General features: G+C 45.7%; 1 protein-coding gene across 1 annotated transcript; it reads right to left on the bottom strand.

Annotated features, from left to right (window-relative positions):
* Positions 1-26937, bottom strand: LOC148431291 (protein kinase C delta type-like). Its single transcript, XM_088466110.1, has 6 exons — positions 26911-26937; positions 10169-10260; positions 8483-8618; positions 4989-5180; positions 2333-2461; positions 1-150 (listed from the first exon to the last, which is right to left on the bottom strand). Exons 1-6 carry the CDS (start codon positions 26935-26937, stop codon positions 1-3), a joined length of 726 nt encoding a protein of 241 aa, XP_088322236.1.
* Positions 26938-27518: the final 581 nt, after the last annotated feature.

Raw genomic sequence — 27518 nt, 5'->3', positions numbered from 1 at the left:
TCACTGGTTGTCCATGGTTCTCCACCGGTCACTTACAAATGAGAATCCACGGAACCGGCGCTCCTCCACCTTAGATATTGGTGGCTCCCGTGATGCTTGAGGTGGTACCAAGTCATCCAGTTTATGATGTTCACAGGTGGTAACTGGGGTCTAGGAAAAGGAGACAAATCAGATCCATCATGTAAACACAAAATAAATACACAGTAATTGGGCTCTTTGTCACTGTGTCATAATGAAAAATAATTAGGTAATGTGCAAACTCTGCTTACTAATATTATGCTATACCTGTATGTTGTGTGATTATATAAGCAATCAGTATATTAATATTAGATAATACTGTAACCTGCACATTAGGTGGCAGATATATGTATAATGGTAACTAGATGCCTCACTGACTTTGGGTTGCTGTATAATTACATTGTAGTTTGGATTTACCCTTCTACAATATCAATGCATGTTGCATGTGAAAGGAAGAATATTGCCATAGGCAAATGCAAGGGTTTTTTTGGTTGCCCCTCTCCAGCCCACACCATGACCACAATAGAAATAGTAAACTAATAGAATTATACTAGTGTTGCATGTTCTTCTCAGTATCAGAAATGGTCAGCACCATCTGTGGATCTTTTAATGTGTCAGCCAGAAATAAATACACCTGTGCACCAACTAGGAGATCTGGAAAACATGCACTAAGGGGTGCACTACTACAGACCATCTATAGGGATCATTAATCAAGTGCACAAGGAAACTAATGTGTACATATATGCCCAGGGCAGTCTGCTGCTCGCCTAGACTCCCGGACTTGCTCCAATACTCTGGAATTGTGCCCACATCTGAAATAAAAACATTCAGCTCAGGCAGGATGGCCCTACTGCCACATCTAATGGGTTAACTATGTTTGCTGGCCCTTTATATGTCAGAATTATGACACACACAGTACTTTGGGCCTGATTCACTACCGATCGCATCTGAGATTACGCACGCAATCGACCGATCGTTGCATTCTGCGCATGGAACGCAGTGTGTGAACTGAACACTGCGATCGCAGTGACTATGCAGATCCATTGCAGAGTGATTGATAGAAAGTGCCGTTTGTGGGTGGTCACGTGGGGTGGTCGGCGAAACACAGGCGTGCCAGTGCGTTGGAACGCCGTTGCCTGGGCATGTAAAAATTATCCACTGCAATGCCATATGCAGCCTGAGGCCTCATAGCGTGAGCTGAAGTTAGCAATTCCTGAGTAAGGTCAGAGCTTGTGCAAGTGTGCGTGAGGCTGCGATGGTACTCAATAGTACAGATGGTTTTGCAGTTGTACTAAACAGTACATATGTATGTGTGTAAGGTAAAGTGGGCGTCCTTATGTTCTGCGATGGCATAGTGATCGCAATGGATTAGCATACTACTATCGCAGTGAGTCTGCGTGCATAATCGCTATTGCATTCGCAGTTACGATCCTTGCTGAATCAGGCCCTTTGTATGACACAGTGTAAGTGCTAATGATGCCCTCTCCATGGACTGGCCACACTCGCTCAAAATCAAGGATTTATAAACTCCCTCTAGAAATTCTGCATTTGCCACCGATTGCAATAAATTGGCTGAAAGTAACATATACGGCTGATAATAAACATATACTGTCCATGTGTTTACAATTGAATTTCAAAAACATTCCACAAAATATTCTCCACATTCTGCGTTTGGCCACAACATTTTTACTGCAGTAATTTAGCCATACTGTGGGCCTGATCCAGCAAGGATGACAAGTAAGAGATTGCATGTACTTGTCCGCTGTGAGAATATGCTAATGACTGTTATCTCAATGCCATCGCACAGCCAGCATAGAGATGCCTACTGCTACCGAGTAACATCGGCCCCTCACGCACAATTACAGCAGGGTTGACCTTACTCAGAAATTGCTAACCTCATCGCACACAGTGTGTGCACAAGCTGTGTATGTCGTTGCAGTGGCTAATTTATGCACGCCCATGAAAACGGACAGACACGCCTGCGTTTCACCAACCACTCCCCCGCCACCATCCCCAAATGCTCACGGCCTGTCACTCACTCTGCGATGGATTCCTATCTGTGTAGGTGAACGCAGTGTGAGCGCAATGCTAACTCGTGCAGTGCATGCGCAGTACGCACCATCGGCCGATCTGCATACACTGTTGCAGTTGCGATCTGTAATGAATCAGGCCCATTGTCCCTCTAGATTGGCATTTGTGTGACCATTTGTACAATGACATTCATCTCTCCTGATCACCAGCATTGTCTATGAGATAATAGGACTGTATGATGGAGCACATATTGTGTACATTCCTATATTGTACATATACTTACCGGCGGCATTATGAATGGGGGAGATGTCCTGCCAGCCTCCAGGTCTTCCCAGTTAATGGGCCAGAAAAACTGATGATCTTTGATGTTAATATATAGTCGCTGCCTTCTTTCTGGGGATTTGCATAGGAACTATCAAAGGAATAAACAGAAAAGTATAGAGTGTTAATGGTAGATAAGCACTAGCTGACCAATGTCATATCTTTTCCTTATGATACTTTATTCTCAGGATGACATGTATAAAATATTACATTTTGTCTTACAACTACAGCCATGGCCAAAAGTTTTGAGAATGACACACGTATTGGTTTTCACAAAGTCTGCTGCTTCAGTTTTTGCATATACTCCAGAATGTCATGAAGAGTGATCAGATGATTTGCAATTAATTGCAAAGTCTCTCTTTGCCATGACAATGAACTTAAGAGCTGATTCAGAGCCGCTCGCTAGATGTGTATGCAAATTGCGTAGGCAGTGCAATCGCACAGCAATGCATTTGCACGCCCAGTATTTCTTAGAGAGCGATCACATAGTGTATGCAGACACCCCCCAGCCTGTCTTAAGATCCTCACTTGTGCACATCATGCCCAGGAAGTGTATCCAACCATCGGTACATTACCATACCCTGCCGCAAGCACTGCGAGCACTTCTGTGTAAATACAAGCCAGGTGACGTGTACTATGATGCTGTCTTATAATTATGCACACTTCTAAAATGCAGTTGAGATGCTCAGGTATGCCTGTGTTTGCACTCCACTCCCTTGCTTTTAATGGCCAGCCCCTGTTACCACCTACAAACTGCTTCCCCTGTCACTCACTCTGCTGGGCTGTCTATGCGCAGTGAGCGAACACATTGTGAGCTTTCGCTAAGGTATGCGCACTGCGATGCATACACACTGCATACCATCGGCAGCAGTGAATGTTTGCATCTTAGCAAGTGGGTCTGAATGAGCTCCTTAATCCCAGAAACAAAATTTCCACTGCATTTCACCCCTGCCACAAAAGGACCAGCTGGCGACATGTCAGTGATTCTCTCGTTAACACCGGTGATGCTGATTGAGTTAGAATTAACAGACTGGAAGCTTTAAAAGGAGGGTGGTGCTTGAAATCATTGTTCTTCCTCTGTCAACCATGGTTACCTGCAAGGAAACACGTGCAGTCATCATTGCTTTGTACAAAAAGGGCTTCACAGGCAAGGATATTGCTGCTAGTAAGATTGCACCTAAATCAACCATTTATCGGATCATGAAGAACTTCAAGGAGAGAGGTTCAATAGTTGTGAAGAAGGCTTCGGGGTGCCCAAGAAAGTCCAGCATGCACCAGGACCGTCTCCTAAAGTTGATGCAGCTGTGGGATCGGGGCACCACCAGTGCAGAGCTTGCTCAGGAGTGGCAGCAGGCAGGTGTGAGTGCATATTAACGCACAGTGAGGCGACGACTTTTGAAGGATGGCCTGGTGTCAAGAAGTGCAGCAAAGAAGCCACTTCTCTCTAGAAAAAACATCAGGGACAGACTGATATTCTGCAAAAGGTACAGGGATTGACTGCTGAGGACTGGGATAAAGTTATTTTCTCTGATGAATCCCCTTTCAGATTGTTTAGGGCATCTGGAAAATCACTTGTCTGGAGAAGGACGGTGAGCGCTACCATCAGTCCTGTGTCATGCCAACAGTAAAGCATCCTGAGACCATTCATGTGTGGGGTTGCTTCTCAGCCAAGGGAGTGGGCTCCCTCACAATTTTGCCTAAGAGCACAGACATGAATAAAGAATGGTACCAAAACATCCTCCAAGAGCAACTTCTCCCAAGAACAGTTTGGTGACAAACAATGCCTTTTCCAGCATGATGGAGCACCTTGCCATAAGGCAAAAGTGATAACTAAGTGGCTAGGGGAACAGGTCCATGGCCAGGAAACTCCCCAGCAGAGCTGTAACTAGACTTTTTGGTGCCCTGAGCCTGAAAGGATATTAGCACCCCCCATTTTTCAAATAGGGACATAACGCACCCAAAAAAAGGGGAAAGGCCTCATGGGGAAGGACCAGGGAAGAGATGGGGTAGGCCAGAAAATGCTTGGATGAAATAAGAGGAAGCTAGAAGTGAGAATGATAATAAACAGAAAATTAACAGGCCTGAACATTGCCGCTTGTCCTGCGGTGCCCTAGTTACAGCCCTGCTCCCCAGACCTTAATCCCATTGAGAACTTTTGGTCAATCCTCAAGAGGTGGGTGGACAAACAAAAAGCCACAAATTCTGACAAACTCCAAGCATTGATTAGGCAAGAATGGGCGGCCATCAGTCAGTATGTGGCCCAGAAGTTGATTGACAGCATGCCAGGGCGAATTGCAGAGGTCTTGAAAAAGAAGGGTCAGCACTGCAAATATTGACTCATTGCATAAATAAACTTAATGTAATTGCCAATAAAAGCCTGACACTTATGAAATGCTTGTAATTTTACTTCAGTATACCATAGTAACATCTGACAAAAACACAGAAGCAGCAATTTGTGAAAACCAATACTTGTGTCATTTAAAACATTTGGCCATGGCTGTACATTTGCTGGGAGTGTATTCATTAGTATTAATGTATGTTCTCAGACCTGTGCCTTATTTCCCCTGTGACTGTATAGTCTCCTGACCCTGTGATAAGCCTGTATACTGCATACTCACTCGCTTTAGGATGTTACTGATGCCAGGACTGAGTTCCTTTGGGTAGACTGGGTTATCGTTGAGGACAGATTTTATAACCTCAACAGACTCTTCACCACAGTAAAAGGGTTGGTCTCCTGTGGCCATCTCAAATACCATGACACCCAAGGAAAAAATGTCTGCCATGGCATCATACGGCTTCTTTCTAAGCATCTGTAAAAACATGATGGAGAAACAGATGATTAGTACATTGTCCAACCTGGCAGGAGGCACCGGGTTATGCTGACACCTCTCCTTTTTGTGCACAATGAAACATCTGATGGAAGGAAGAATATCAATGAACATATACAGGCAATTACACAGACAGCATTCAGCTGAGGGTTTATGTGAGAGAAATCAATTACTAAATTAAAATAACTGTTATGATAAATAATGACCGTGTATATTATACTAGAGAGCCAAAGCAAACACCGAGGCAAATGAGGCAATCACAGCAATAAATATGGAGAAAGTGCAATGGTTACTGTTACATAGGAATATGATCATGTACATAAAGCTGTGGTGCCCAGTAGAGTAGTCAGCAGTTGGTATACATGGAGCTGCAGCATGATGCTGGCACATTAGTGGGTGGAGAGACTTGGCAGCATTACTCGTCACTGGAATCCTCTGTGAATGATGGAAGACAGAAGACACAAGTGACGGGGAAGCTACTGATACTTTCAGCCGCTTATGTCACAGGAAGTGCTGGATAAGGTGCAGCATGCAGAAGTACACCTGGGGGACTGCAGAGGAAGGACAGCTTGGCCATCTTTTTGGAAGCTATTTAAATATGGAAGTGGGAACATCAAGAGGGGTGAGAGCTCACTGACTGAATGTACCACAAGGTCATAAGACTCATTTGGGGAATGAATACCCTGTGGAAACCATTCATACACTGTACTGCCTACTATATATTGTTACTGAATCATTCCTGGTATAGGCTTTTCCTCTTTGGTAAAAGGTTTTTATTAATGTAAACTCACTCATCTACTAAGCTCTCACCCACACCACTCCTCCCTACATCTCCAGCCTCATCTCCTCACATGCTTCCTCCCACCCTCATCTCTCTGCTAATCTCCCTGATCACCACTTCCCACTCTCACAGTCAGGACTTCTCCTGTGCCTCTCCTAACCTCTGGAACTCCCTCCCTCACTCCATTAGTCTTTCACCTGCTTCCCAGACTTTACATGTATTGTTTTCATTCTACCCTACTACCCTCCCTACTACCTCTATAGTCTCTGCCCATCTCTACTTTACCCTCTGCCCCCTATTGTGTCCAGCTGTATAAAGAAAGAAGTGTCCACCCATATCCCCTATAGATCATAAGATTGTGAGAGCAGGGCCCTCTTCCCTTTTTTCATCTCTACATAATTATGCTAAGTGAACATTGCAATGCTTGGGTCTATTCATAAATAACAATGTTCCCACACCATGTTGCCGCATATCACAGTGATAGCAATGTGACATCTTAAATAGGAAGAAGCGGTGATAGCCTCTTTCTCTGGCCAAAAACTCCACTTCACTGCCTAATAATTACACCCCTATGTGACTATGGGCCTAATACAGAGGTGAATGCAGTGAGCGATTTTTTTCTACATACTGTGATTGATTAGTAACGATGGGGGGGAGGTAACGGGGGTGAGGATACAAAAACACAGGCATGTCACCACCGTATTCTGGGCCCCTCCTAGTCAGTCTCTGCGCATTTGTTTGCAGATGGACTGGGCCCGGCCTCTTAGTTGAGACGGACATTATGAGACACCATAGGGTTGCTCAGAAGTTCAATTCTGGGACCGATGTTGGGGCTATTGTATGTAAGCGGCGCATCCGAGACACCGGCCGGTGGGCATCTCTGTACACAAGACAGCGGCTGAGTCATTAACATATTTTCACAAGTCCGCTGCATCCGAAATCTCAGTTACAGTACGAATGCAACAGCTGCCACCTCTGCATCAGCCCCTATGTAACATTGCTTACTTGGATATATTAGTCTGTACTTATATAATTTTGTGTCACTTCTCTTCCTCTTGAAAAAATTCTTCTGGACTATAACCTGATTCAGAGATGGACCCTAATCGTGCTGCAAATGTGTACACAGCGACTGTGCAAGAATATGCAAATGTCACAGTCACCTAGAATTGTATTGAGCCGCCCACCGGTGACTTCACAAATCCAAGTGACTGTACAAAGACCCAGCATTAGTCATAGATCAGTCAATTATCGGAGTCCTGAGTAACCCTATTGTCACACAGAGTGTCCACGGCAACTGAGAACCATTTTTCTGCGTACGGGATCACAGACAGCGACATGCACCCAAAATGGTCACCAAATGCCTCCCCCTTTACTCCCCCCAAATGTTCCCGGCCTGTCAATCACACTGCAAGAAAATAGTCGCTCCGACAGCTGGCGGTAATGGAACTTGATACATGCTCAGATTCCGATAATTGCTCAATTGTGCAAACATCTGCATTGCGGTCCTGATTCAAAGTAATATGCAAACCCGATGGTATGTGTACTATTGCGATGTTAGAAGACTGGTGCATGTGCAGGATCTGTACTACACAGGCGCCAGTCTCTACTGCAAGATCTCTCACAGTTCCCCAAAGCTAGAGCCTGATTCACAGGCTGCGGCCATTTGGGGGCGGGGAGTGGGTGGAGCTAGCCTCCATGTCTTGTCCCATTATTGTAGGAGTGTTGAGGCCAGGGTCTGCGTCTTCCAACACAAACTTCCTGGCCTTGACTACGCAGCAGCTAGGGGCAATCTGAGTAACCTCAGGGTTACTTAGATTGCAGGTTGTCTTGAAGAACATCTGATGCTGCGTCTTAGGGCACAGCAATTGTATCTGCGATGCTGTCATGAGGCCTCTATGTACACCAGACGCTTCCTGCTGCATTAGTATATCAGTTGTATGGTATTGCACAGCTAATTCCCTGCAGCTGTGCAATACCACACAATGCTGGCTTAGGCCCTGTATCCATCCCTGACTCAGACCCTGCGTCCATCCCTGACTCAGACCCTGCCTCCATCCCTGACTCAGACCCTGCATCCATCCCTGACTCAGACCCTGCCTCCATCCCTGACTCAGACCCTGCGTCCATCCCTGACTCAGACCCTGTGTCCATCCCTGACTCAGACCCTGCATCCATCCCTGACTCAGACCCTGCTTCCATCCCTGACTCAGACCCTGCGTCCATCCCTGACTCAGACCCTGCATCCATCCCTGACTCAGACCCTGTGTCCATCCCTGACTCATACCCTGCATCCATCCCTGACTCAGACCCTGCGTCCATCCCTGACTCAGACCCTGCATCCATCCCTGATTCAGGCCCTGCGTCCATCCCTGACCCAGACCCTGCATCCATCCCTGACTAAGACCCTGTGTTTAGATATCATTAAGAACCAAGATGTTGTCCGATTAATAGTGAAATGGAGATACAGTATGAGAAGCCTGTAGACAATTAATCTGTTACTCACCTCAGGGGCCATGTATCCCACCGTCCCAGCAGCTCCTGATATCTTCTGGCCATTGGTGTTTTTAACTGCGAGGCCAAAATCACCAATTTTGGCATGGCCAACAGCATCCAGGAGCACGTTCTCTGGTTTGATGTCCCTGTGAGGAGAATGAGTGTAAGTTCTGCCTGTCAGACAGCTACCAGCTGTATAACTTTGTTTGTTACAGAGAAAGATTCCCAGAGACACAATAAGAACCATGTCAGCATCACAGTGGGAAAAAGGGATCAGTGATGTAAAACATGGTCACTGTGACTGACAGCTGCATAGAGTCACTATGGGGCCTATTTATTAGTTATCAGGTTTTAGACCTAATAAACATAATTTCTTATCTATATCTATAGTGGCAGCCATTGCCGTGCAGACATCCTATGTATCCCTTTCCCAATAACTATCTGAAGATGGTGTTAGCTAATGGGGCCAAGCTCCAGAATACTTCACATTCCAGAGCTTGGTAAAATCAGCATATACAGTATGCAGCCCCCATAGAAACCTATAGAAACCTATGGGGGCTGCTCTTGTGATTAAACTGGGGGATTGCAGCAGATATCCCCAATATGTGCTGAGATTCCCTATACATACATTCAGGGGTTACTTAATATTTGCAGGTACCACCTAAAAATTGGTATTTTCAGGGGAAATCTATGATAAATAGGCCCCTATGTATGTGGTGGGATAAAGAGGGAGATAAGAGGATGTGTGAAGCAGTCACAAGAACCTCGCCCTACATATCATGTAACTCAAGAATGAATGATCCCCCATTTGCAGAAAAGGGCAGAGACTTCTCTATAGCCTGACCCCCAGCAACATAATAGCTATACTGTAACTGCATTAGGGGGTTACTGTATGTGATCATTAGAAATAATGAGTTACCTATGGATAATGCCCCTTGAGTGGAGGAATTGGAGCCCACAAAGGATTTCTGCTGTTAAAAATCTGATGACGAAGAAAGAACATAAATATTAATAGCAAATATTTTTAAAGTAAAATGACCGATAATGAGATAGTACATTCCCCCTGATATAGTATCAGAGTATAAGAGTGACACATGACATATTATTATCACACATGGGGCGGGATGCATGATGCATTGCACTCACGATGCATTCCACCGGTCATCGCATGCATACTGGTGTTGGTATAGCTGGTATGCATGACGATCACCGCAAAGGACCGCTCTGTCGGTAAGAGCGTCCCTTTGCGATGGAGGGACATTCGGGTCTTTGACCCAGAAGCCCCTCTGGCATGTGCTGTGGAGGATGCTGGGAAGGATTCGATTGGAAACCTCTCTCAGCACTGAGAGAGCCCATGGGCTCCTATTGGTAATCCCAACAGGAAGATGTCGTTACCCACCGCGCCCTCCGAGGCTAGGTGCATATGAGAAATGCACATTTTCAACCACATTTCTGCCCTTGATGCATCCCGCCCATGCTCTTTGTATAGCTGAGTAACACAATGGAGCCCCTGTGTCCAGGAGACTCTGCATTATACACAGACCTGTCACCATGGACACCTATAAAGGCCCAGCCTGGATTTGTTAGGCCGGGTCCTACTGCAGCCCAGGTGCAGGGATAGAAACACTGATGTTACTATTTGTCATATCAATAATAATAATAATAATAGTAATAATATACCCACGTTCTCTCTTACCTGCTAGTGGCATCACCTAATGGGGCACTCTTCTCTATTAGCTGGTATAGATCTCCCCCACTCAGGTACTCCATGATGAATATGACGTGTTCCTGTATAGGAATCAGAGAGTATGATATAAGTTACATTATGGACATTACTCTGACACACAGCAGATTATAATCAGTAATACTCAGTCACCACTAGTGATGTGAATGAGGCCCAATGTATACGCTGTATACAGCCCGTCTTCTGTCTGAGATGGGCCTCTACATATATAATGCCCACAGGACACGGGGTAAGTGATTGAGTCAGTGCTGGACAGTGAGGAGCACGGGATGAAGGATCCCAGATACTACAGAAATGTACAGAATTAGGATAATAAACCTCTGTGTCAGAATAATGCGTAATATGTGCCATTGGAATTATGCGGGGGTCCAATAATGGTAAAATAATTGTCTTATATTACAGAAGCTGTGATATTCAGAAGTAAGTTACAATTATGACAGATATAGAGACTCTTACCGGGGTCTGGGATGCTGCATAGCCATGGGTGAAGAAAGTGCTGTTGCCAGTGACTTGCAGGATGTCCCGCTCTATAAATATAGGGTTCTTGCCCCTGAGTATTGTCCTCTTCTTCACCAGTTTTACTGCCAGCTGCTCTCTGCTGTTGGGGTGGGATGCCAGCAGTACCTGCATGAGACAGATAATTTTACTGGTATGAATACCCCTTTCCCACTGCTGCAATAACCCTGGTTATTGCCGTGTCGATCCAAGTCACTGCTCAGTGGAAAATGGTCCTGGAAAAATAACCCAAGTCAAGTGACCGAGGAATCTAACCCAGGTCACGACCAGAGTTGATATCAGAAAGGAACTGAGTATCGGTCCGCTGTAAACAGCATGACCAGAGTCACGGTGACCCGGGTCATGTCTCAAACCAGGGGATTGCCTGGCTTCAGTAACGCTTGGAGAATACATCAGCTTCAAAAGTCCACTGTAATGCCGGACCTGGGATATAACTCAGGTCCAGCTGCTGGTGTAAAAAGGGTAAAACCTGGCTCTGACCCGTGCTTACTCTGTGCTCAGTGCTCACAGCTGGGTTTTTGGTGGGATAGGGTATAAGAGTTAGAAGCAATTTGCAATGTTCTTTAGCTGTGGAACCTGCCTGGCTGACACTCCCAAAGATCATTGTACAAACAGGAGACAGCAAGATAAATTGACAATAGCAAGGTGAGAACGTCCCATCACCCCGTAGGGAAAGTACAGGGGATGAGCGTCTTCCCTGAGCCCAGGATTGTAGATCTATTGTGCCCAACATTTATTACAGAATGCCCAATCTCCCCATCTAGTAGATCCTTGTGGGTCTTCACTTGTTCCTGAGATACCAACCATCACCAGCTTCTCAGCCCCTATAGTCTCTGTAATAGCCTGTACACAAGCAGGACATTGAAGTGAGCTTATTTGGTGACTGGGCAACAAAATCTAAGAACAATGGAGCCCCAGTTTTGAGCAGACAGCACCATTTCCATACCTCCCAACTGTCCCGCATGCAGCGGGACAGTCCGGTTCTTCTGGGACTGTCCCGCTGTCCCACCCGCGGGCCACAGTGTCCAGCAGTAGGGGGAAGTTGGGGGAAGCATACACCGCTGCTCTGCATAGCAGAGCAGCGGATATGCAGAGCACAGCATCTATTCACAGCATGGGGGAGAAGCCCGGGGGCAGCCCAGCATCTCGGAGATGCTGGGTACGCCTTTTAGTGATGTAAATGGGGGTGTGCCATTAGGCCACACCCCCTTTACCATCTTGTAATGCCCCCTTTTCGGGCGCGCATCTCCAGTCACAAGTGTAGGGAGGTATGCCATATCCAACATTGGCCTATTACATGTACTGTAGCTCAGCTCTGTTAAAATGCAGAGCAGAACTGTCCCCTAGCACCTCAGAGGTAACAGAGGATTTCAGAGCAGGGAGTGGTACAACAGGATGTATGATAATAACTTATATCATTGCCATGCATGTGTGCCCTAGCTCCGCCCTGACACCTACACTGGCCACGCCCCTGTCAGCTGTACTAAGCAACAGTCCAAAACCATATATGGAGGTGAGTGTGGGAATGTGCCACTGTATCCTCTATATTTGCCTTGTTACATAGGCCCCATTGTATTTTTAATGGAGAGCTCCCAATGTAAACACCTATGTGCATGTAATGATAATTATATTTAGATATGAGCGGTACAGATTCTGTGGAATCCAAACCGCTCTGAACATAGGGGATCCGAGTCCACCCGAACCCTGTTCGAGTGTTCCCTGCCTGACTCGGATCCCCGTTAGAGGCCGAGCCGCAGCCTCCTGATGTCGGATTCTCGCGAGAGAATCCAATGTCAGGGCTCCTCTAGTGTAGGACAGACCACTGTGATAGCTGTCTGCCCTACACAGACACAAACACACAGCCACCAGCGGCAGCTGTGTGTTTGTAAAAGCAGCCAATGAGAGTCAGGCAGACTCTTATTGGCTGCTGCACGGAGGGAGACGGTTGGAGCTCACTCATGAGCTCCGTCTTCTGCCTCCCTCCACGCGTAACAGAGTAGAGCAGAGTGTACGGAGACAGGAGCGGGAATTCAGGTAAGTACTACTGGGGGCCTGCTAATGGGGGCACTACTACTGGGGGCCTACTACTGGGGGCACTACTACTGGGGGGCATACTACTGGGGGCATGCCAATGGGGTCACTGATACTGGGGGGCATACTACTACTGGGGGCATGCTTATGGGGGCCTGCTATGGAGGGCATACTACTATGGGGCATACTACTGGGGGAATGCTAATGGGGGCACTACTACTAGGGGGCATACTACTACTGGAGGCATACTACTGGGGGCCTGCTAATGGGGGCACTACTACTGAGGGCCTGCTAATGGGGGCACTACTACTGGGGGGCATACTACTATTGGGGCTTGCTACTGGGGGCACTGCTACTGGGGGCACTGCTACTGGGGCCTGCTACTGGGCATGCTAATGGGGGCACTACTACTGGGGGCCTGCTAATGGGGGCACTGCTACTGGGCGGCATACTACTACTGTGGGCACTACTATTGGGGGCCTGCTAATGGGGCACTACTACTGGGGGCACCGCTACTGGGGGCATACTACTGGGGGCATGCTAATGGGGGCACTACTACTGCGGGCCTGCTAATGGGGGCACTATTACTGGTGGGCATACTACTGGGGGCATACTAGGGCATGCTACTGGGGGCACTACTACTGGGGGCCTGCTAATGGGGGACATACTACTGGGGCCTGCTAATGGGGTGCACTGCTACTAGGGGGGCATACTACTACTGGGGGCACTGCTACTTGGGGCATACTACTGGGGGCATGCTAATGGGGGCACTGCTACTGGAGGCATACTGCTACTGGGGGCACTACTACTGGGGGCCTGCTAATGGGGCCCTACTACTGGGGGCCTGCTAATGGGGGCACTGCTACTGGGTGGCATACTACTACTGGGGGCACTACTAATGGGGGCACTACTACTGGGGGGCATACTACTGGGGGCCTGCTAATGGGGCACTACTACTGGGGGGCATACTACTGGGGGCACTGCTACTGGGGGGCATACTACTACTGGGGGCACTGCATAGGGAGCCCTACTATTAAGGAGAATGCATAGGGGGCACCACTACTGGGGGCATTGTGTAAGGGACACCACTGCTGTGGGCATTGTATAAGTGGCACTACTACTGTGGGCATTGTATAAGGGGAATTACTACTTTGGGCTTTGTGTTTAAGGGTCATTACTGTGGGCATTGTGTAAAATGGTCACTACTGTGGGCATTGTGTAAAAAGGTCACTACTGTGGGCTTTGTGTATAAGGGTCACTACTGTGGGCATTGTGTAAAAGGGTCACTACTGTTGGCATTGTGTAAAAGAAGCACTCCTGTGGGCATTGTGTAAAAGGAGCACTCCTGTGGGCATTGTGTAAAAGGGTCACTACTGTGGGCATTGTGTAAAAGGGGCACTACTGTGTCGTAACATAAATAAGAGACACTACTTTATGGTGTAATGTGAATCAGGGGCACTATGTGCTGTGTAATGTGAATAAGATTGTGCACTGTGACTCCTAAGGCCGTAGCCCACTTTGTAAACAATTACTGTGATTCTGCTGGCCGTACCCCACTGGGTGGGTGCACTACTTTTCATTTCTGCCACTGCTGTGTGGCAATCTGTCATTGATGTGCTTTATACTGTGGTGTTTGCGCCGCTGCTTTGTCGCTTGGTAACCAGTCAGCTCACTGCAACCTTTGGCCAATAATGGTGAAAACTATAATTTAAACTGTGAGGTGGTCTAAATTGACTGGAAATGACTGGAAATCAAGGTTATTTAGGTTAATAATACTCTAGGAAGAAAAAAAAGCCCAATTTATGTGATTTTAGCTTTTGTTTGTCAAATTTTGGAAAAAAATCCAAATCCAAATCCAAAGCAAGACGACGAATTAGAACCAAATCCAAATCCGTCAAAAATGGTCCTGCGCACATTCCTAATTATATTATATAGTTATTAAAGCAAAGTTCTTAAGATATATTTGCTGCATTGTTTACAGGTAAGTCACCAAATATGTACTAATCACTTACCTTCCCGAAACCGCCCTCTCCAATAATACTGTGGTAGATCAAACATTCCAATATATGAGAGGCAGCGGCTGTTTCCGGGGGGCTGGCTGGAGGGGTCCCACTTACACCTTGTGGCATAAAGAGAAATCACATTTATTGACTGATATAAACATAGATATTTGGCAATATTTCATTTTAAGGTTTGAGATAATTATATCATAGAAAGTATTTATACCCTGTATTATATAGTGTTATGTTGCCTAATTATATGTTGTTGGGGTGTAAGAGAAATGAAATAAATGAATAGGGAATAGCTGCCAGCATTGGATAGGACAATGTAACAGTCACAGGTGCTGCAGAATAGTAATAACAAGGTATAAAGACGTTGCAGAGTTAGGTGATAGGGAAAGGACGTGAATGGTGGTGAGAGGTGAGAACATGACGTCACCGTATTGCACATGTGCACAATTTGCACAAGTATTGTGAGCATCAAACACTTATCACCCCTTGTGCTGTGTGGTGGGGATCAGGGGTGTTATAGGTAAGTGCAGCACAGTCCTGTATCTGGCATCTCCCTGAGCATCACACATATTAGGGTCAGAATTATGTCAGACCTGTGCGCTCTGTAGCCATATGCTCAGCACTTACACACAGGAGGTGCAGGAGCCACACTTACCATGTAAGTACTAACCTACACCTCACTTACTTCTCTATTACATTACATGTGAGGGGAGATATATCAAACCTATAGCAACCAATCAGCTTCTGTCATTTTAAAGCTTTTTATCATTAGACAATTTGATACATCTCTCCCTTATTAGTGTTTTCAAGCAAAAGGCTTTTTACCTGCTCTTCCCTTTTTAAATTTCTTTTGATGGTCTGGGGCTTCACTTTTGTGAGTTCTCTTATTGCCCCTCCGAGCTGTGAGCTCTATGATGGGAGCACTGGGTCCCTCTCCTGGGCTGTCATGTCTCAGCTCCTCCTTCTTTTTCTTATTGCAGCCAGTGTCCCCGGTCTTCTCTAAGGGTCTCTTTACAGCTGATCTCTTGCTGATGGTGCTGTCTACCTTGGGCCTCTTATTAGGGGCCTTACCTGGCTGCTTTGATGTTCTAGCCTGGTTCCTGTTGTTCTTACACTGATGGTCCTCTCTCACCTCAATATCTCCTCCCTCTGTGATATTGGGAGAATCTCCTCTTCCCACACAGATATCCTCCTTATTACTCCTACTACACTCCTTAATAGGAGACCTGTTGTTATCCGGTCGCCTTTTCCTCTTTCTTGATCTCATATCAAGATAAATCAAGAAAAATAAACAAAAATTCGCTAAGCACGAATAAAATCGCCTTCACACTGCAATAGGTGAAAACACACAAACGTATCTTGTGCAGGTAAGCAACTGAGCCAGCAGCTCTATGACATCATAAAGCTTTGTGACATCACCAGCTGCTGTAGGCCCAGTGTCACTGCCTGTTACCCACAGTGCCTATAATACAACCATGTTTATATAAATTACTGGTGGGCCCTGTCCCAAGCACTGTGATGGGAATCTTTGGGGTCCAATGTGTCACCCAAATCTCATATGTAATTACTGTACTTATTTAGCCTATCAGGGTCAGGTGATACCTGTCTGCTTGTAAAAAACAATAAAAATGGGCTGCTATAGTGTGATCCACAGGTTACATTCAGCTTTTATTTTATATCAGTAAAATTATATACAAAATTATTAAAATTTAGCAAAATATAATAATAGAGCAATCTTAGGGCCTCATTTACTAACGAGTTTTATCACCAAAATGAGTGATAAATGTCACTGTGTATGATAAATGGTGCTCCAGCCAATCAGCTCCCAACTGTCAACTGTTAGAAAAATGACAGTTGGGAGGGAGCTGATTGGCTGGAGCACCATTTATCATACACAGTGAAACTTATCACTCGTTTTGATTATAAAACTCGTTTGGAAATGGGGGCCTTAGTGTCAAAAAGATAGGAAATTATGAAATAAAAACTACTGTATTTTTATTCCTGAGATATCTCAAAAACTTTCTGGGGCTGTTTCAGAGTTGGGTGCAACGCAAAGAAAAACGGAATTAATTTGCACCAGGACAAACCATATTGTACTACAGGTGGGGCGGATTTATAATATGCAGAGATATTTAATTTTGGGAGGGGCGTGTCCTATCTGAACTCTAATTTGAAGTGTAAAAATAAAGCTGCCCAGCATTTGTAGGCTACATGCTAAATCAGCCATTATTTACCCTGCATTCAGAAGGACAGCGTAAGGCAGGTGCAATCTGACTGAGCCAGGTTAAACCCCGTGGTTGTGATAGCAGTATACCTATGAGAATGTTGTTGTTAGTGTCAGACATTAGAATTAGCCTATAGGGTTCCTAGGGGGTGTGGCCTTGCTGGTATATTCGGTCTGATATGCATACAGTAGATTCAGCCTCTTTGTTTCTGGAAACAATGTTTTTGTTTTTGCATGTTTGTTTGCTATGAGTGTTGTGGCGGAAAGAACGGTAGTGTGTTTTTAGTCGTTATACAAGTTAGATGGGTGCGCTCTCCTTGTTCAATTATAGGCCAAAATGTCCTACAGGGAAATGACATAGCCCGTCCGGGCGTGCTTTTTCTGGAGAGTTGAACTCTAACGAGTGATGTGTTTGGTCTGCGTGTTTTTTGCGGGACTGTCCGTTCTTTGTTGTCCACCACCATACTAACTTTAAGCTCACAATCAATTTCAATTGGCAAGATCTAATGGTCTAATTCGATAGCCCAAATTCAATATTTAATTAATTATTATTAATTATTAATAATCTGTTGTCAAATAAAATTGACCTTTAATTTTAAATCCAACTGTTGTTGTCCGTGTGTTTATTTTTAGATAAGTTTTTAGTCGTTTTAAGTCTGTAAGGTATAGTGCACATATCAACCATTAGGGAGTTTAATAAAATACATGCATTTGCACCTTTGCATTGTAACATGGTTTGTCCAGGTGCAAAGTTGCTGGCTTTGTTTTAATTGACATTGCTCCAAATTTAGAGTCAGCCCCTTTATCTCATGTTAGGGGTGTTGCAAATAAGGGCCAAATGTAATTGCAAGCGAATTGTGGAAGCCGCCATGATTCCGGCGAGATAGTCTTTACATTTAAAGCGATAATTAGTTTAAAGGCAATATCAGCTTTAAACCTAGTGACTATCTCACCAGAATTGTGCCGGCTCCTGTAAATCGCAGGCTATTACATTTGGCAAAGATACTTTAATATCTACACTAGGGGTCAAAAGATTTACAACACCCCCATTTTTTCAGTTTTTATTGAAATTTTTTTTGCAATTCAAGTCTAGTTAATAACCTTACACAGGGAAGCCCTGAGCTGTTAGAGGATATGGAAAAGAGTTTAGCTTAGCCAAAACTGTGGAAATGTTACAGTTATAAGAAAACACCTTTTTCAGGGAACAAGCAATGGGCTAAGGGCCTGATTCAGAGCCGCTCATAAGCGGCAGTACGCTCATTCTGAGCGATGTTTGCCCATCTGCGCATGCGTAGGGTTTTTAATACGCATGCGCGAAACAGTCAGTGCGGCCGAAAATCATTTGTTCGCTATATAGCGAATGCCTGCTATTTTGAGTGACAGAATGAGGCATATGTGGGTGGTAACAGGGGAAGTTGCTTGAAAACGGGGAGTGGAGATCAGAACGCAGGCGTGCTTAAAGGCAAAACGGGCGTTTTATGGGTGTGCATAATTAATACAGCAGCGTCATTGACCACGTCAGTTGGTTGTTTTATAGTCAGAACTGCTCGCAATATAGTGGTAGGAAAAACCATCCACAAGAATAGCGAGCAGTTCATACGCTGTTCGATGTACTCGATTAATCTAATAAATAGCGGACATGACGTATGATGCGAGCGGCCAGGGGGGCGTATTTTTCAAATAAATGTTCGCATGTTTTGTTCGCTCATTCAGACATGGAGGCGTCAACAGACCGCAAGGAGCGAACGGTTCATTTGAATAGCCACCCCCTTTTTCTGAGCGAGCGAGCGCTAATTGCGTCCGGCTCTGAATCAGGCCCTAAGACCTTACAGCTGTTCTGCAGCAATGACAAAGAGACTTGCCTGGGCCATGATGTACAGTCAGTGTACTACTGAAGACTGGGAGAAGGTATTTTGGGCTGATGAATCCAAACTTTAAATCTTTGGCTCATCATGCAGGGTTTTGTACACTATCGAGTAGACAAAAGGATGGTTTATCAATATGTGGGGTTTATTTACTAAGCGTTGGCTTGTAATAGCCACCACTTCCACACATGTTTTAGCCAAATATTTAAAAGGCCAATGCTTTTAATAGCAAAGCTCTCCATGTTTTGTAGTAAAAGCATTGACCTTTTTAAATTTCAGGCTGAAACACACCAGAGTAGGAAGCGAGATCGTCTGGGGCTCTTTTGCTGGAACCGAAGTCAGCAACTTGCATGAATTTACTGTCACCTGGAACCAAAAGGGTGACCTCAGCATTTTGCAGTGCCATGCAATACCCTCTGCTCTGCATCTAATTGGTCAAGAGTTCATCCTATAACATTAACCTGAAACATATGTCCAGGCTATGGGGCAGATGTACTAAGCTCTGGAAAGTGATAAATTGGAGAGTGATAAACTACTAACCAATCAGCTCCTAACTGTCATTTTTCAAACACAGCCTGTTACCATGACAGGAGCTGACTGGCTGGTAGTTTATCACTCTCCAATTTATCACTTTCCAGAGCTTAGTACATCTCCCCCTATGTCAGAACTGCCTTCCGAGGAAAAGAATTAGACGGTAGGCTTCATATCGTGGAATGGACAGCACAGTCTCCAGACTTAGGGCCTGATTCAGCTTTGGGAATAGAGTAAGATATAGCAAGTAACTGTGAACCTGGACAAACCATGTTACAATGTGGTGCAAATACATATATTTTGTGTGGTAAATACTGGCTGCTTTTGCATGTAGCCCACAAATACTGCACAACTTTATTTTTACACTGCAACTTAGATGACAGTTTGGGCTCATCCCTCCCAAATCTAAATCTATCTGCACATTTTATATCTGCCCGACCTGCAGTGCAGCATGGTTTTACCAAGGTGCACGGTTACTTGCTATATCTTACTATATTCCCAAGGCTGAATCAGCCTGTTAAACCCAATTGAGCTGGCTTGGGATAAACTGCACAGAAGGGTAAAAACAACTAACCAATAAGCTCAATACATTTGTGAGAACTTCAGCAACAGTGTTGGAAAGAACTTCCCGAACTCTGAGCCTTATACAGAGATGTACGCCATGCTGATATTTATGCAGATTGAGCGATTGTTTACCATCGCACATGCATGTAACCTGCACTGTGCATGTGCATAGATTATTTTGTGACTGCGCTCGCACAGAGGAGTCAATCGCAGAGTGAGTGACAGGTAGTCAGCATTTGGGGAGGTAACGGGGGAGCGACTAGGCATATGCAGGTGTGTCTGACAGTTTAAACGCCATTTCATGGGTGGGCATAAATAAGCCATTGCGATCTCCTTCGCAGCATGAGAGCTCTCTGTGTGTCAGTTGCTGTGTTTGAGACAGGTCAGACTTGCCACCTATGCTGCATGGCTGCCCGATCTACATCGATGTTACCGATGTTTATGCTGGTGTGAGACATCGGATGCATATGAGAAGGCAGCAGTGAGCATCTCTATGCTTGTGCAAGGTTTGGAGACATTAGCATATTTCTGCAATTGCGACCCATGCAAAATCGCAGCTCTGAATCAGGCCCTCTATGTGATTTCCATGGTAGAAAGAATGACTATGAGTAAAAAATGTAGATTAAAACTTGTACAATGAGACAATAAACTGCAAGCACTTCACTAAGAACTGGAAACATGTGGGTGTACTAAATCTTTTGAATTTGTACCCCTATATTGGGCCTGATTCATCATAGATCACAACTGCATAAATTAGCCACTGCGATGCCATACAAAGCCAGGGCCGAAATTAGGGGGGGACTGGCAGGCCTCGAGTCCCGGGCCCGGAGACAGCGGAAAGAGAGGGGGCCCGGGTGCTGCAGTCTTGCACTTGCAGCCCTGTTCAATGGAAATACAACACTGCCGGCTGCTTGTCATTTATTGTGCCGCCGCGAGCCAGCCGGAGCTCGCGGACCGGCAGCCAATCAGGAGCAGCAATTGGCTGATGGTCCGCAAGTTGTGATTGGCTCACAGTCACGCCATATTGGAAATGCCGATGCACAGATGCAGCGCTACTACTAGAGCCACCCCGGCCCCTCCCTCTCTCTGCTCTCTCAGCGCTGACTCTGGTTGGCTGGCTGCACCAGCGCAGCCAGTTGAAAAAAATTAAAAAAAGGTACCATACTACTCCCCCCCCAGTCCAGCAAGCTGTCCCTGCCATTCTTCCTTGCCCTGTGCTTCTCCCTAGTCCTACCAGCCTTCCCTGTCCTGCCCCCTCCTCACAGGTCTTAGTAGCAGTTGTAGTAAATAAGTATATGGAGTAGTGTCTCTTTATTTACTACTATTGCTACTAAGACCTGTGAGTGCCGCTCGTGACTCTCTTTTATATATATATATATATATATATATATATGCTGCTTTACTGCTTTTTAAATTGGTTTACGCAAATTGGTGTCCGACCCTCTGGTGTAGCTCCACCCACCTCTGCCAACCCCCCCCACCCTCCTTGGTGGGGGCCCTGCCTATTCTCTCCCCATGATTTCTGATGGCAGCCCTGTACACAGCTCAGGCATGCCTACCCTCCTGATTTGGCCGGGAGCCTCCTGAATATCGGGTGCCACTCCCGGCCCCCTGGAAAGGCAGGCAAGTATCCCGACATTCCCCAACCCTCCTGACCTCCCCCCAGAATACACTAGAAATCCCCACAGCGGGGGGGCTGTTGACGCGATTCGCACTGAATCGCGTCATCGTGGGCCTGTCCCTGCTTCACAGTGCTGAAAATAATGGCATTGTGAAGAGGGGGTGGGGCCACGATGGTGCGATCACACAGCCCCGCCCTCGGCTCCACCCCCAAACGTGTCACAGCTGTCCGGACATGACCCCCGCTGTTAGCCGACAATCAGCTCCATCCCGGAAGGAGGGAGCTGATTGTCGGCAAGTATAACACAGCCTGAGGTTACATTGCATGCGATGAGGTTAGCAAATTCTGAGTCAGACCTGTAATTGTGTGTGAGGCTCCGATGGTGCTCGATGTTACCGATGGTTTTGCAGACTTGCAATGTGTTATGGATGTGAATAAGGTGAAGTGGGCGTCCTTATGTTAGGCTGTAATGGGATTGTGATTGCAAACATTAGCATATTTTCGCAGTGGGTCTCCGTGCGTAATTGCAGCTATGATCGCAATAGCAATTGTAATGAATCAGGCCCTGTGTTACTTATCTCAGGGGGAACACTGATGGTAAGTCTGGTCACTGAGTGATTCTTAAATGGACCCAGTTTTCCAAAATATTGATTATGTTTTATTTTTGTAGTTCAAATACCTAAATAATATTATGGGGTGTGTTCACCATTATATATGTGAGAATTATATTACACAGTGGTGATACTGACATGCATTGTGCTATTGGTGCTTCAATAAGTTTTATTTCTTATGTCTCTAATGTAAGTATTTAATAGAATATTTATTATTGAAATGTTAGAACTGGGGGGGAGAAGATCCCTGACAGGTGCTCACTGTCATAGTGTCCCTAGTAGGGTCCTCCTCCTAATCACCATTGAAGACCATCAGTAGGGACCTCCGGCCGTTTTCACTAAGGAAAAAAAGAATAGAATTAACTATTCAGCGCGTTTCGTCCTTTAGTGTGACAAGCAAGGGAATAGTCATGGGTGATGGTGACCTTCACCGGGAGGATAAACGGTCATCACAAGCACTGGTGCCTCAGCCACCCAGGTATCACCTAATAGTACTTGTGCACTGAGGGTGAAATGTGGGTGTGCAAGGATTGCTGATACCGGAAGGAAGGGGACAAGGACAGGACACACACACGGAGTGTATACTCACCATTGTAATACTTGTCACCTTGATTGAGGGTCAGTCAGCACCTGTGAGGAGATATTACACAGCCACCCACACAACTACCTCCATACTAACCTAAGTAAGACCGAAGGCTGTCAATTTAAGCCTAAGGGACATTAAACCACAAGTGTTTTGAGTGTTGCCAGTTTAATAACGTGTTGGTTATTGCCACTTTAAGTGTAGCTGGTCTTATGCAGCCAATAAATGGTTCATGAGGAGTGGTCTAAGAGTATATAATGGAGTGATGTATGCAAATCTACCTCTTTGTTACAGTTTTTTTCCAGGACAGGGAAGTACAATGTGTGATGTGAATCTCCTGTATAAATCTCCTTTTTTCCTTTTCTCTTTCTCCTGTTCTCTACCCTCCAGCTATTCTTTTGTTCTCTTACCCTATACTTTCATTCTTTTCCCCTATTCTTCCATGCTTTCCCTCAATCTTCTATACCCCTGGAATTCCTTCCTGGTCTCTCCCTCTTGCCCTTCATAATGTCCCCCCATCGCTCCTGTTAACACTGCCTGCTATGTGTGCTGCTGGGCTAAAACAGCAGGCTCCCGTGCTGCCCAGCTGTTTCTCTTCCCCCCCCGAGCAGGCCGCCGCGCTTATCGCAGACAGGGCCTGAGGCAGCGCTTGCGCAGTAGGGCGGGGCCGCAGCTATGGCTGTGGCTGTCAGTCCTGCCCTTTATCTTTGCTGTACGGAGGCAACTGGTGGTATCCGCCGCCTCCGATGCTGCCTCCACATGGTGCCCGGCGTGGCCGCGTGACTTAGCAGAGCCGAGGCCAGAAACTTCGGCCCCGCCTGTGCTGTGAGACGGAGCGCGGCTCAGCATGTTGCCGCTGGCTCCGTCTCTATTTTGTTTAACCAGAGGCAGGCAGCGTTGGCTGCTCCGCTGGTTTGGTTCAATGAGCGGCCTGCGGGCCGTTGGGCACCCGCTATTGGGGTGGCGAAGGGCGAAGGGGGCGTGGCTTTGCCCCGAGTGCGGCCACCATCTTAATACTGGGGGGGCTGCTGCTGCCTGCTCTAGGCGCGGCAGGAAATCCTCCCAGGTTCCACAGTCTGCCCTATTTGTGCCCCATAGTATAAGGGACCATACAAAATTAGGATCCCCTTAGTAATGTCACTAATTAACTAACTGGCACACTTCAGTCCCTGTTGATCTTTTAAACTGTGTTACTAGGAGATCTGGAAAACATGCAATGAATATGGTTGTGCAGCCGGTAGTAAATAAATTGGACAGCCAGTAATAAATAACGTGGTGCACCGACTAGGGGATCTGGAAAACATGTAATGAATATAGTGGTGCAGCAAGTAGTAAATAAATTGGAAAGCCAGTAATGAATATAGTTGAGCACCGACAAGGTGACCTGGAAAACATGTACTGTTTGGGGTGCACTGATATAGCCCATCAATAGGATCAATTATTAATACTGAATAATACCCTATCCAGTACATAAAGAGACCAATCTGTGCATCTATGTCCACGGCAGTACATGTTTCTTTTTCTGCCCTCCCCCAGATTCCCCAACTTGCTCAAATGATCTGTAATAGAGCCCACATATGTAATAAAAAGATTCAGCTCAGACAGGATGGCTCTACTTTTGACATTGAATTGATTACTGTGTCTGTTTGTCCTGGCTGTATATGCAAGAATCATTTAATTCCGTATATTCGTATGATGCCTGTTATAGCTGGTTTTCAGTGCTGATTATGCCCTCTTAGTGGTAACATGCTAAAAATCAGGCATTTGAAAGCCCCTCTGTAGAAATTCTGCGTTTGCCTCTGAGCCCTGTCCCACTTTACAAACAAGGGCTGTTAGGTTTGCCCAAGCGGGAGGCACAGGCAGGCCCCTCCTACATATATTTAGCAGAGGTCGCGTGTGTGACCAGTAGCGGTGGGCTCTCCACTACCGCAGTACGCAGTTATGCCTGTAGTTATTTAGTCTCCTATGCATAGAACTAGGCAGTCCTGGCTCCGCTGACCCAGAGTGCTGCCTGGTCGGCTGCCCAACACTGCGTCAGTTGTTACCAGAGTTGGGACCATGGCGCCCATAAAAAGTGTATGTCATAGCGCCCACCCCCCCTGCACACACACTCCCTGTACTGAACCGAGCTAGTGGGGTATGGCAAGCCTGCGGGGGAATACTGGAGTGAAGAGTAAAAACAGCAAACAGTGGCAGTATCCAGTATCTGGGCACTGAGGTACTATTGGTAATAGAACATTTTAGTTATGCACTATCTGACATTAATGGGTAGCTGCTTTGACACTGCTTATTTAAGTATAGCACCTAGGATCTAACTGTGATCTCCTTTGAATCATTGATATCAATTGATGAAAGAGCTTGGCCCACAAAGTCACGGTGCTTGTATTTGTTATACACAGAGGGCTATGGCCCACAAGTCACAATGCTTGTATTTGTTATACACAGTGGGCTAGAGTCCACAAAGTCATGGTGCAGGTATTTGTTATACACAGAGGGCTATGGCCCACAAAGTCACGGTGCTTGTATTTGTTATACACAGAGGGCTATGGCCAATAAAGTCACGGTGCTTGTATTTGTTATACACAGTGGGCTATGGCCCACAGTCACGGTGCTTGTATTTGTTATACACAGAGGGCTATTGCCCACAAAGTCACAGTACTTGTATTTGTTATACACAGAGGGCTATGGCCCACAAAGGCACAGTGCTTGTATTTGTTATACACAGAGGGCTATGGCCAACAAAGTCATTGTGCTTGTATTTGTTATACACAGTGGGCTATGGCCCACAGTCAAGGTGCTTGTATTTGTTATACACAGAGGGCTATGGCTCACAAAGTCATGGTGCTTATATTTGTTATACACAGAGGGCTATGGCCCACAAAGTCACGGTGCTTGTATTTTTTATACACAGAGGGCTATGGCCCACAAAGTCACGGTGCTTGTATTTGTTATACACAGAGGGCTATTTTTTATTTTTTTTACACACAGCCACTTCTTGCAGTCAGTGTGCCCCCTTACACAGTCAACGCCACTTGTGAGTCTCTGGACACAGCACTTAATCAGCAGAGTATTTTGCAGCATACATCAGCATGCAGTGTGCCCCCTTACATACACAGTCACTTTTGCCAGCGCAGCCACTTAGCAGAGTATAATGCAGCATCAGTGTGTGTCCCCTTATACAGCCACTCAGTGATCAGCGCTAGTGATCTAGCCACTCGGTGCCCCCTCAGCCCAGTTGCAGAGTAGCGCACTATCGGAGTGTGCAGGACAAATGGCGCTGAGTCACGGGACTCGGCACCTTATGTAGAAGCGAACTCTCGCCTCTCGGGAGAGTTCAGCACTCTTGCAAGATCCCATGTCAGGACGCAGACGTCTGGCTCGCAGTGGGGATCAGTGATGGCAGGAACATCCGAGCCTCAGCTCAGGTGGACTCGGATCCCTACTGTTCTGAGCGGTTCGGATTCCACAGAATCCGAACTGCTCATCTCTAACTAAAATTCGCACCAACAGCCAAGATGGACAAGTTTGACACATACATGGACCTCAAATAATTATTTGCTAAGACACCCATGCCCCCAACACAAACCAACAAGTAACGACATATACAAACACACCAATCATAAACCCACCTATCAATTCTACCCCAGTTACATAATGGAGAACCATATACAAAGGAACAAAAACATCATTATCAAACCAGCAGACAAATGGGGTGGAATAGTCCTACTAGACAAAGCTGACTACCTTAAAGAAGCGTTAAGAATACTTAGCGATGAAAACACATATAGTAATCTGAAACAGGACCCCACCAAAAATTTTTAGTCAGTACTTCAGAGATTACTTAAAAAGGGACTTCTTGAAAGAATACTCACGAAACAAGAACATGAATTCATTAATATAAAAAATTTGGTAATTCCTGTATTTTACTACTTACTCAAAATTCATAAAGACCAGACACAACCACCAAGCAGGCCCATCATATCCGGAATAAACTCACTCACCGCCAACCTCTCACAATATTTTGATACCTACCTACAACCATATCTAAAGGCGCAAAGAGCATACCTCCGAGACACAACAGACATTCTCAACTGACTAAAAAGCATGAAATGGAATGAAGACTATTGGTTAGTTACTTGTGATGTGGCATCTTTATATTCCATCATAGATCATGAACAGGGTTTAGAGATCACCAGACACTACCTCACTTTGGACACAGAAATGGAAGAAAAACAAATAGACTTCATCATTGAAAGCATACATTTTATCCTAACACAACTACTTTTGGTTCGGCGATGAGTTCTACATACAGACCAAAGGAACCGCTATGGGAACAAGGTTCACGCCAAGCTTTGCAAATCTCTTTATGAGTTACTGGGAGGACAAAAACATCTGGTCCCATCCTAAGCTCGACGCGAACCTCGTTACATGGACGAGATTCATAGACAATGTATTTTTTATTTGGAAAGGAGACATAATTTCACTCACAAACTTCATTACATACATCAATGACAATGAAAACAACCTTGTATTCACCACCAAATATAGCAAATCCCTAGTAGAGTTCCTAGACTTAAACATCTTTATCGAGAACAACAAAATCCAGACAAACACGTTCTGCAAAACAGTTGATGTGAACAGTATGATCTTAGCCTCAAGTGAACACCACCCCAACTGGTTGAATAACATACCAGTTGGGCAGTTCAAGAGGCTAAGACGTAACTGTTCAAAGCTAACAGACTAT

The sequence above is a fragment of the Taudactylus pleione genome, unplaced genomic scaffold (assembly GCF_031769625.1).
Source record: "Taudactylus pleione unplaced genomic scaffold, aTauple2 ptg002490l, whole genome shotgun sequence".
NCBI classification, from domain to species: Eukaryota; Metazoa; Chordata; class Amphibia; order Anura; family Myobatrachidae; genus Taudactylus; species Taudactylus pleione.
Note: the sequence above shows the minus strand (reverse complement) of the source record. Positions and strands in the feature narration are given on the sequence as shown.

Coding starts and splice junctions, on each gene's coding strand:
- LOC148431291 (XM_088466110.1), bottom strand. CDS start 26,937: ATGGAATATAAAGATGCCACATCACAA. Junction 5,181..8,482: donor TGGGATACATGGCCCCTGAG/GTGAGTAACAGA, acceptor ATGTTTTTACAG/ATGCTTAGAAAGAAGCCGTA. Junction 151..2,332: donor CCCCATTCATAATGCCGCCG/GTAAGTATATGT, acceptor TCCTTTTCCTAG/ACCCCAGTTACCACCTGTGA.